At 44.0% G+C, this 12,279-nt stretch overlaps 1 protein-coding gene across 4 annotated transcripts in view; it reads right to left on the reverse strand.

The window, feature by feature from the left end:
* Window positions 1-12,279, reverse strand: part of CDH18 (cadherin 18) — an 883,209-nt gene that overhangs the window by 24,679 nt on the left and 846,251 nt on the right. For all 4 annotated transcript variants that reach the window (XM_048508491.1, XM_048508490.1, XM_048508492.1 and 1 more), the window contains one exon: window positions 5,027-5,148. In XM_048508491.1, the coding sequence (XP_048364448.1) occupies window positions 5,027-5,148 (122 nt within the window). The remainder of the gene's footprint in view (window positions 1-5,026; window positions 5,149-12,279) is intronic.

Below are 12,279 nucleotides of genomic sequence, written 5' to 3' on the forward strand. Positions count from 1 at the left end.
AGCCAGGCTCCTCTCCGGGGCAACAGCTAGGGACTGGATTACGTCAGTCCTATACCAACTGCACTGGCTGCCAATCGAGTACCGGGTCATGTTTAAAGTTTTGGTATTGACCTTCAAATCCATTCGCGGCCTTGGCCCTGCTTATCTGAGGGACCGTCTCTCCCTATACCGCCCTTCTAGGCCCCTCTGCTCATTGGAGTCGGACCTACTGGTGATCCCTGGCCCCAAGGCGATCCGGCTGGCCTCTACAAGCGCCAGGGCTTTTACGGCCCTGGCCCCTACCTGGTGGAACAGGCTTCCAGGTGAGAACAGGGCCCTGCGGGACTTACAAAGTTTCCGCAGGGCCTGTAAAACGGACCTGTTCCGCCAGGCGTTTGGCCAGCCGGGATGATGTCAACTCTGCCATAAGAACATCTGGCCTCCCGTGGGTACATAAAGGTGGAGGGGTTGAAGCCATCTGTAGTTTTAGTATTTTATGTATTATTTTATGTAAATTATATATTATGATGTTTTAAATTGTTTTATCATTGATGGACACCGCCCTGAGCCTTTGGGGAGGACGGTATATAAATATAATAAATAAATACATAATAAAGTACAAGTTGAATTGGGTTAATAAAGCACTGGCAGGATAAAAGACGGACGAGATGAGGAAGGAAAAGAGAAAGAAACAAAAGTGGGAAAAAACAAGCGCCTGAAAAATCTAGCTGGAATTCCTTAAAAAAGTCATCTCCTGTAGGATCTTGAAAGGCTATGTTAATTGTATAGAAATTTTCCATTGCTGTCAATCACGAGGCACTGCTTAAATCTGAAAACCTTCATAGCAAATCCCCATTCAGATGTGCAAACAGCCATCTTAGCAAACTAGGACCATTTGTGCACTTAAGACTTCCTGCAAGTTTTGCATTCAGTGAATCTAATGCTCTCCCCACTCCCCCCAGGGTGTGTTGATTAATTTTACACTCCTCTTTCCTCCACCTTTCCCCCCAAATCTGCTACAAAGCATCAATTTCTGTCTACAGAGGATTTGGTTTTTGATGTCAATCATTTTTTAATTAATTTTTTTTTGCATGCAGTTGAACCAATCTATCAGCATGGCACTGAATCGACACTCTGGCATTAGTTGCAGGCACATGCATGTGCAGACAGCTGAGTAGCACCTGTGCTATTTTGCTGCTGCCAGGTTGGAGGATCTTCCACTGATCCTGGACCACCCACAGAATCCATTCTCACTAGTGTCCCAAGTTCTTCTTCTGGGTCAGCTGTTTATTCGTCTCAAATTTTCTAGGTTCTACTGTCCTGTGTGGTGTCTGTGACATAGTTAGTATCTTTATTCCAAAGCTGAACTGGAACTAATAGCCAACAGGCACCCTACTGGTTCCCCCTACTGGGATCCAGTTTTGCAAATGGGGGGGAGTAACTATGGGGGGGGAAACACAGGCTCCCCCCACCCTGTGCATAGCTGGGATCCATCTTTCCAAAGTGGAGGGAGGAAGAAGAATCCACAACCCTGACCAACCCACAGTGGCAACCAAATAGGAAATGCTGGGCGGGAACCAAGGGAACTGCAACAGTATTGTGACAGTTGGGTAAACAAAAATAACTTGGATAATGATGCAAATCTGCTGCATAATTGAAAATCTGCCCTGATGGGAAGGTGGGCTTGCCAGGAGGAGAAGTCCTGTGCCCAAATGCCCAAGGAGTCTCCCCTCTGATTTATATGTCATGCCTTTCTTCCCCGATAGAACCCAAAGTGGTATACACAGGACTCCTAGGAGATCTTCTATCTGGGCAAGGACTGGACCCATGCCTGCTCAACCTTAGTAAGGCTCCTGTGTCATAAGACTTCCAACTCTGCCCAGGAGGACAAGGAGGAAAAGGCAGAAGGCAAGTTGTAGCTCTTCTTCTTGGCAAGATCCCAGAAAAAGAAGAAATCCCCAGTACCTTCACAATCTAAATGTATTTCCCCAAGAAACCATTATCCCTTCTATATTTGGCCATGATGGATGCTTCCTTCTTCCAACTCTAACCTTTAAATTGCTGTTATGAACTCTGTATGAAGCTGCCTTTAAAAACAACACAGGGGCATTTGTGTTGCCAGACCAATCATGGTGGGTAGGGGAACCCTGCTTTTAAGATAGCAGTGACTCTACTCATCCTGTCAACGCTTTGGGCACCCAGCAGTGCAGTATGAAAATAGGGAGCCCATTCTCTGCACTGGCTAGTGTACCCAAAGGACACAGAAACACTTGTCTGGACTTGCCCTTGCCCATATCAGACCTGTATCACACCCTTGTTGAAGGAATTGAGCAAGCCTAGAAAAGCATTCCCATCTCCAGCCCTGGACCACATGCCCTGTAAAGACAAAGGATTTGTTAACATTTTTGCTCCAAGTGTTCTTGCCAGTATTGTATTAACCCGATAACTTCTTCCTCTGACTAACATCTCACTAGCGACCACCATATTTGCACTATCATTGTCCTACTGATATAATTTAAGCAACTATCTTCCCCTTTTCAAGCACTCCCAAGCTTGGCCCAACAAGTTAATGCCTCAATCCATTAGATTAACGACCCAACACTTAAGGTTGTTGTCTGTCCCTTGTCTTTCCCTGGAAAGGCAGGATTCCACTTTGTCCCGGGAGATTAAGCTCACTTAGCATGTCTAGAGGACCTGATCCCCACTATAAAATCGGCCCTTGTTGAACACTCAGGATTCAGTGGGTCTGGATTGTTGCGGTACCTTCTGCCCTCCTGTTCCACCCAGTACTTCTGAGCCTGCCTTGGGGTCCAGTTACTACTACTTGCCACCTGCTTTCTACCCCACATCCTTGGAGCTCAGTGCAGGTTGCTGGACTCTGCTTCATAGACCCAAAGACACTTCAGGATCTGGTTTGGTATTACCCCAAAGAATTCCCCCAATTCCTCCACTATTTCCAACCTATCCCCTCAACACTGCTTATATCCCAGGACTGTGTTTGTGTTCTGCTGCTTTGGCTATTGTGTGCTTGTGTATCCCCATTATCACTAAATAAACTTGTTAAACTTTACCTGTTCACCTATGGAATTTCTTGCAAAAGCTGATCTTGGTATACATAAGCAACCAAGATCCCCAAGCTTGCCCGACCTTTTGCTAAGCCAAAAGTCTGTTCCCACTCTAAAAGGGACAAACTCCCCCATTTCATGGAAATATTTGGTGTTATGTATTTGTTGTGAAATTTTAACTTCTTAGATTTTTATGACATTTATGCTAAAATCTCGTTAGTATTTGGAAAGCATGTGGTATTTTTTTTAAAAAATAATATATAATGAAGGTACCGCAGCTTTCATGGGAAACCTTTCACTGTGAATTTCAACACAAAATGTAGAGAGGCAGTTAATTTTAATTCACAATGTGATCTTTTTTTCTTACTGCAGTTCCCTTTGCTAGTTCACTTTTTAAAGTTCTTGCTCAAGGCAGTGGTGGGAGTTGCCTTTCAGAAAACAGTTCTAAAATCCAGGTGTCACAAAAAGGAAGGGGCACACATCCTATCAGATCTAACAGCCAAGGCTTCTCGACATGATTCCAGTGGGTGAGAAAGTACATGTTAGTTTCACTTGAAACTTGGGAGTGATTTAAAAGACAGGCACCAGCAGCTGTAATTTTGGTGCCATTTGTTCACAAAATAGCCCCTCCAGCTCTCCAGACAGATTTCTCACAGATAATAACGAAGCTGAATAATATTAGAATCCACCTCCCACCCCCACCCCCCCACCCCCACCCCCCCGGCTGCAAAAACAAAATTAAAAAACCTGGATCCAAATACATTGAAAATGCTGGGGGGAAGAATTAGAACTAATAAAAGGAAGCACTTCTTCATGCAACGTGTGATTGGTGTTTGGAATATGCTGCCACAGGAGGTGGTGATGGCCACAAACCTGGATAGCTTTAAAAGGGGCTTGGACAGATTTATGGAGGAGAAGTCGATTTATGGCTACCAATCTTGATCCTCCTTGATCTGAGATTGCAAATGCCTTAACAGACCAGGTGATCGGGAGCAACAGCCTCAGAAGGCCATTGCTTTCACATCCTACATGTGAGTTCCCAAAGGCACCTGGTGGGCCACTGCGAGTAGCAGAGAGCTGGACTAGATGGACTAGATGGACTCTGATCCAGCTGGCTTGTTCTTATGTTCTTATGTTCTTAAATACCAAACTGATATTTGAAAAATGGATAATCAAGAATCTGTCAGCTCCCTGATATCTGGATCTGGAAAAACACATTTTTCCCAGGTATATAATCCTACTCTCCAATGTACAATGTTTCATTAAGCGGAGTTCCAGCAATACCAGATGTTTGGTCCCACAGAGAATGGGGTTATGCCAAGCCGGCTATTTCTCCCACTGGAGTAGCAGTTTACTTTTAAGTAACCAAAATAAATTCATAATTTTACAAACAATAACCAAATGTTTTGGAAAATTGTTTTCATTCTCCCATTGGAATAATATATATAAACATAAGTTAGAACGGCACGGCAAAGTAATCTCAATGTAAATATAACAGCTAGCCAGATTCTAGATAATTAACCAACTGGCCTCGTTAAACTTCATGGAAAGGCAGGTCAGGGTTTTTCTAAATACAATAATGGTTACAAATCAGTGAGGACAACGCTCTGCAATTGGTTTGTTCTTATGCCTCTCGAAATGTCCTCCATAGTTCTGCAGGGCCTGTAAGACGGAGCTACTCCACTAGGCCTATGGTTAAGAGCAACAATGGTAATTCCAACAGAGATGCCCCACCCCCCAACAGTCTTACTATATTTCTTTGTCCCTTTCCCCCTTCCTTTTCTTATTAGATCGGTTGACATGCCAGACTTTGACTGCATTTTCATTTAATGTACTGGTGGAATCCCCCCTGAGCTTGTAAGGGAACGGCAGCATATAGATCCCAAAATATTTTTTTTAAATAGAAAATGAAAGTCTGCTCTTTTGATGTAACCCCAGCACTACTTTCAAACATGACACCAAGTGTGTGACTCGTGTATTACCTGCCCAGCCTTCGCATTCTCGCAGACAACCACATCATAGTCTCCGGCAAGCTCTGGAGGGTTGTCATTGACGTCGAGAATTTTAATTCCAACAGGGACATGGCTCAGAAGGCCAGGACTGTCTGTAAAACACAAAAGCACGAAATGATTCAGCAGTTCCAAAAGACACTTAGAGACATCACAGCCTGTCTTCAGAGCATTTTGCCAGCCCACACCTCAGAGAGTGGCAGATTGGCAAGCCGTTTCAAAATGATGGCTTGTCGAAACCACTGCAAGAATGACAGGCGGTTTGCTGAGATGTTGCTAACTTTGTGAAAAATGAATTCAAAGACAAAGCTGGACTGCAAAATGAAAGCTCAGGACATGATATAGTATTCTGGGACATCAGTGGAAGGAGAGTCTTCAGAATCTATTGCCTGCTTTCTCCTTGGAGAGGAGAATTAATCTGCAGGCTTGATTTGATGCCACAGCCTTGTATCAGGGTGATGATTAAAAACATGAAGTAGAATAGTTGGCCCTTTTCATATAGTGGATTTAAACAACGTAAAGGATAAAAAAAGGAATTCTAAAACAGGTTGATTCAATCCCTTGGTTGCATGGACTTCCAGATTTAATGGAAAACAATGCTGTCATGTTATTACCAATAAACAATAAATAAACAAATTACATCATACTGTCTTGCATCAGCTATTTCAAGATCAGAAGACTTCTCAGAACAAGACTCTGCTGTGGAGATGTCTCCCAAATAGGGAGGTCTGATCCCCTTCTATCAAGTTTAGTATCAATGTGTAGTATAGAAGTATAAATGCAAAAGCACATGAATGAATTGTTATAGAGCCTGCAGAGCTGGCTTGTTTGTACAACGCAGAGAATTAAGCCCCACCTTCTTGCTTCATGAGGTCAGGGTTGGGGCAGGAGAGAAGAAGAGCAGAACTGTTAGTATAAACAAAAACCTTCTTTATAACAAGTCATTTGTCTTTTGGGGGGTCTTCTACAAATGTAAAAACAAAGTCAGGTAGGCAGAGTGTAGTGCAGGGGTAGGGAACCTTTAACACTCAAAGAGCCATTTGGATCCATTTTCCACGGGAAAAGAAAACACTTGGAGCTGCAAATAATTTTTGACATTTAAAATAAAGATAGCACTATATATATAGGGTTTTTTAACCTTTTACTCCGCTCATTCTGAGAAGCGCATGGATGCGCCCACCCTGCTGCCTGCAGGGTGGGCAAGGATGAAGCCGGCGGCTCGGCCTCGCCGGCCGCCGGGAAAGCACCCACCCTGCTCCAATGGGGCAGGCGAGAGGGGAAGCCCACGGCACAGCCCAGCCGACCGTGGGCAGTTGGTACGCCCACCCTGCTGCCTGCTGGGTAGACAAGGATGGGGCCGGCGGCTTGGCTCGTGGAGCCACAGTGCAAGGGCAGAAGAGCCGCATGCGGCTCTCGAGCTGCAGGTTCCCTACCCCTGGTGTAGTGGTTAATGACAACAGTGGTTAATGATTAGTGGTTGTAGTGGTTATCAGTGACTGACTCTAATCTAAAGCACTGGGTTTGATTCCCTTCTCTTCCATATGAATGGGGAACTCTTACCTGGAGAACTGGGTTCATTTCCCCACTTCTCTAAACAAAGCCTGCTGGATGACCTTGGGCCAGTCCCAGTTCTCTCTGAACTCTCTCAGCCCCACCTGCCTCATGAAGTGTCTGTTGTGGGGAGGGGAAGGGAGGGCGATTGTCAGCTGCTTTAAGACTCCTCAAAGGTAGAGAAAAGTGGGGTATAAAAACCAACTCTTCTTCTTCTAAAGTAGAGACACTATGCTACCTTTGCATATGAAAGGTTAAGTAAAATTCTGGTGTGGGAGCACCTTCAAACAAACAACCAGCTACAAAACTGTGTTTGAACTGTCTGTTCAGTTAATCATGTCAAAACTTAGCACTAAAGTTCTTTGTGCTGGAACATACAAAACAATTCATTATGTATTGATCTAGCTTCAGCTCTGCAGAAGCGTAGGACTATGTTGTTCAGATTTATTTTTGATGCCTTCAAAACGACCTCATTCTTTCATTCGTGCACTATAACAATAAATGTCAATAGAAGCTTCAGTGGAAAAAATAGAGTCTTCTGTGGTTGAAAGATGGTGATCACAAAAAGTTGTTTGTTTAATTGAAAGTACATGGGGGGAAATAGCGACAGGCAGTACAAAGTCCACAGGATTTTTCAAGTGCATTGATCAATGAAGCCTACACACAATTCTATAATTTCTTACGGTCTTTCCCCCCATCAGGACGGCCCCATTTTTTCATAGTTTCATCCCATGGGAAAAAAGTCCATCCTCTAGTCTTACTGAGTTTGAAGCGACAACTTGATTTTTATACCACTATGGAAACCTACGGCAGCTAAATGTAAACCCAACCCAGACTATGCTATTTAGTCAGCCAAATGCAAATATGAAGGCCCACAAAATGGTTGAGGGGAAAAGCTTTTTTTACCCCCTGAGAACTCCCTTCCCCCAAACCTTTCCTACAGAATTTGGGAGAAGACAGGGGGGAAAATATTGTGTGAAATACTCTCTCTTATGGAATGAATAAAATGACTATAAAATTAGGCCTGAAAACTCAAACGATGCAGTATGAATGTTTTTATGTAAGACAGACTACAATGTTAAATAATCATAATTCATCTGCACACTACAACATATTTTAAGCAGATATTTATTATTCAAATGTGACAAATGCCCACAATGAATATAACATGGATGACTATAATACACTACTGAATAGTTTATTACTTTTAGAGTTTACAAAGTTTAATTAGATATCCAATATGCCCATAGCCCTATTATGACTGTACAAGACACACTTTCCTGTACTACAAGATTTGCATTGTCTATTTCCTATTTCCTTATATGGCACAAACTAGAATACCTGAGCTCAAGTAGCATAGGGAAGTGCAGTTTGCAGCCCTGCCTCTCTCTAATACTGCCTCCATACTAAAGATTAAGGGGAAGGTACACCCACAATAATGATAAGAGAAAATTTGTACGCACCAGGCTGAAGACTAAAAAATCACAAGGAATTTTATAGCATCATAGCAGTGTTGAAAAATTATTTCAAAGCAATTTTGTACAATACAGGTACATAGGAACACAGTAAATATTTTTTACTTTTTTAACACAATAACAGCAACAGCGAGACAGAATCTAAATAATTACTGGCCTCATGAAACCTTCAAGGCTGTTAAGCAAAGAACAGGGATTTTTTTTTCAATGCTCTAACATATAATTACGTTGGGGTCGCGCTCTGCAAAATTGTTTTTTCTCATGCACGGGATTTCAGAGGTGGTTTGAAATTGCTGCTTCCATGTCACGATCCAAGTATTCCTTGGTGGTCTTCCATCCAAGTACTAACCAGGACTGATGGTGCTTAGCTTTTGATGGTGCTTAGCTAGCCACCTGGGTCAGGTAATATTACTTGCAGGTTTCCTTAGAATATGGGCAGCCCAATCTGGGGGTGGGGAGCACAACCAGGGAGGGTCACAAGCCCATGACAACATGTTTGCCCACCCTGCCGGGATAAGTGGCGCCTATGCCGGTGGGGAGGGCAGAAAGGGTGGTGGCCGGCACCACACAGCTCCGCAATGCCCAGCACAGAAAAGGCTGCCTTCTCCAGAGCTGTGCCGACATAACTGAGCACAATGTCACGACTGGGGATGGGTTAGCAGTATTGCCTGGTTACAGAAGACTTTAGTATCACATTTTAAAAATCCCCTTTACCATTCGTCAAACTGTCCCTGTAAGCAGATGACTCGGACACTGAATCTGGGCTGCAAACCTTTTCCCTGATGTCCTGATAGTTTCCTTGGAGGGACACGCTGGCCATCATTCTTCAAAGTCCCGTCTTTCCTCCTGGACTTTGAACTGATCCTTATTATTTAGGTTTCACGTGAATCCATGTGACTGTCAGCCAATCAGAGCCCATAAAATTCCATTGGCTTAAGAGGAGTGAAACCTTTTTTTATTTTTGGAATGGGGATTTCGTGGGTCTGGAGAGGAGCCGAGGCTTTTTATTGTGCTTTTCGTGAAGGTCTGAGGGTCAGCTGAGGGAAGAAAACTTATTTTTGTTTGACAAGTAAACATCTTAACGCCGTAGTGGCGAACCTTTGGCACTCCAGATGTTATGGACTACAATTCCCATCAGCCCCTGCCAAGTGGCCATGCTGGCAGGGGCTGATGGGAATTGTAGCCCATAACATCTGGAGTGCCAAAGGTTCGCCACCATTGGTGCATGCAGGGTCTGTAGAAAGGAGCTCTGTGTCAGAAAAGGGCAGCCTTGAGCCTTTTGAGATGCCCTGGGCAGAGAAAGGGGAACCAAGACTGCCTCCAGGGTTCACTTACTCCACCCGAGAGCCAGTTTTACTTTCTATATTGAAGCCATCCACACATCATCTTTATCTTGTTAAATTTGTTGTTTTCTGGTAAATAAACCTTGGTTGTTCACCTCCACCCAAGTCTTATGTGTCAAAAACTGTGATCTTTATTTACCCCATAAATAAATACAGCCTTGGTCTAGCACAGTGGTTCTCAACCTGGGGGTCGAACGACCCTTTCAGGAGAAGCAGTGGCGTAGGACAGTGGTGGCAAACCTTTGGCACGGGTGCCAGAGGTGGCACTCGGAGCCCTGTCTGTGGGCATGTGCAGAGTTTGTCATGTGGGGGGGAAATCCCCCCCCCATCTAGGCTGGCCTGGGCTGCTGGGTTCGATTATTAGCATTAAACCTAAAACCTAGTTTTGGGGAAGTAGTGTAGGTAACCCTGTTAAGTGCTGTTAAACCCCGCTGATTTTCATGTGAAGAACTAAAGCGCGATCCTTTACCTGGGAGTAAGCTCGGTTGCTGGTAATGGGGCTTGCTTCTGAGTAAACCCTCCTAGGGTTGTGATTTGAAGAGTTCCATGGTTGCTTCAAAGCAAAGCCACCAACTACCACCAAGCTTACTCCCAAGTAACTCATGCCTTGGAGCCAACCATTTTTTCTAAGCTAAAACCTCAGTGTTCAGGTTAAATTGCCGTGTTGGCACTTTGCGATAAATAAGTGGGCTTTGGGTTGCAATTTGGGCACTCGGTCTCAAAAAGGTTCGCCATCACTGGCGTAGGAGGTTAAGAGCTTGGGTATCTAATCTGGAGGAACCGGGTTTGATTCCCAGCTCTGCCGCCTGAGCTGTGGAGGCTTATCTGGGGAATTCAGATTAGCCTGTACACTCCCACACATGCCAGCTGGGTGACCTTGGGCTAGTCACAGCTGTTCAGAGCTCTCTCAGCCCCACCTACCTCACAGGGTGTTCGTTGTGAGGGGGGAAGGGCAAGGAGATTGTAAGCCCCTTTTGAGTCTCCTGCAGGAGAAAAAGGGGGGATATAAATCCAAACTCTTCTTCTTCTTCATAGGGGTCACCTAAGACTCTCTGCATCAGTGTTCACCATCTGTAAAATGGATAAATGTTAAAGTTGGGGGTCACCACAACATGAGGAACTGTATTAAAGGGTCGTGGCATTAGGAAGGTTGAGAACCACTGGTCTAGCAGGTTTCCAAATAGGGAGCATGTAGCTTACGTGATACCAATCTTTAATTTAAAGTCTCTGTCCCCTTTTTTTCTTTGATTGTGGGCAGTTGGGTACAAAGAATCTACAGGGGAGGTCAAAGTGTGTGTGTGTGTGTGTGTGTGTGTGTGAGAGAGAGAGAGAGAGAGAGAGTGAGTGAGTGAGTGAGTGAGTGAGTGAGTGTGAGAGTGAGTGAGTGTGTATGGGAAGAATTAAATATCTATGGTACGTGTTTTATTTTACTGGATTTATATCCCATCCTTTCCTGTCCAAAGAAAACATAAAAATGTACATAAATGTACATAAAATGTACACAATCATACAAATACATAATTTCATGTACCAATTATATTCACATACCAGTTATATTCATATACCAATTACCAATTACACCAATAATTCTTCAGTCCAGAAGGCAGGTAGCTCTTTCTCTCTTATTCTATAGTTGCCGCAGAGACTTTGTGAAGATGAGGGCAAACATTTGGGAATGGCAACCCCTACTTATAGCCCCAGGAGGTACAGTCCACTCTTCAAAGATTCTCTCATCCTATTCTGCTACCTTTGCAGGGCAAGCAAGATAGGCAGGGTAGACAGGGGGCAAGGTTTGCTGTTGTATCACTATGTAGCACCTAAGAAGACTATCTGGTCCACTGTAACCTCAAGGCAAGTACAATACCGTGCTGTTCAACAGCAAAAATTAGGAGAATCTATGAGAAATTGTCACACTTGAATGGAATTAACCTTGAAGTGATTCACCAGACAAAAAACTCCAGGAAATTAAGCCACCAGGATATAGGAGATAACCATAACATCAGCCTTGTTCCTGTACAGGCCGTCATCCAGAACTCTCTGCCAGCTACAAACCAGGCTGGGTGATTAACATGCTGTAGCAATTATGTGTGAGAATGGATATTACATTATCTGTGCAACCCTGTAATGACGTTTGAACAATGAAAGGCAGAACTCATTTGCTTTCATTATCTAATAACAGTCATTAAAATCATCTGATAATTTGCTGGGTGGAAAATATTGAAAGAATGAAAGGAAAACAACACAAAAACCAGGCTGTTCCCCGCCCTTTTCCTCCCCAATTCAGTGTTTAAATCTGCTACGACACATATATGTTTCTGGGAGAAAAAAATGGAAACCCCTTGGTTGTTACATAATTTTCAGTCATGATGTAAATATCTGGCCACTTGAAAAAAGGGCAGGGGGGGGGGTGTTTGCCTTTCCATGCTGCTGGAGCAGCACAAGAAGCCCCAGGCCACATGGGAGGAGCTTTTACTATGGCTCCTCCTTTATTGGACAACACTGATGGGGGCGTGCCAAAGTAGGCTCCTCCCACATTGCCTGGGGTAGTGTGTGAAGTTATGTAGAAGTGGTTTTCATGCCACAAGCATAAGGCAAAAAGGAGGTCTAAATCATGAAGATTAAGGCCGAATTCTCACTGAAAATTTAATCTAGATACAACCAAGTTTCAAAAGAATCAGCAGCTTTTCATCCAGGTTCCAACATCCTCACTGCAGCATGTTTCTAGTGAAGACATCTAGGCCTGCCCCTTGGGGGGGGGGGTGCCTGCTTTCAGGGGTGCAATTGTTAAGCTAGCAGCACCAAAATTTCTGAGTATCTTTAGGAGACACTCATGATGATACCACCCAGGTTTGGTGAA

Source organism: Sphaerodactylus townsendi, linkage group LG09, assembly GCF_021028975.2.
Source record: "Sphaerodactylus townsendi isolate TG3544 linkage group LG09, MPM_Stown_v2.3, whole genome shotgun sequence".
In the NCBI taxonomy this organism is placed as follows: Eukaryota; Metazoa; Chordata; class Lepidosauria; order Squamata; family Sphaerodactylidae; genus Sphaerodactylus; species Sphaerodactylus townsendi.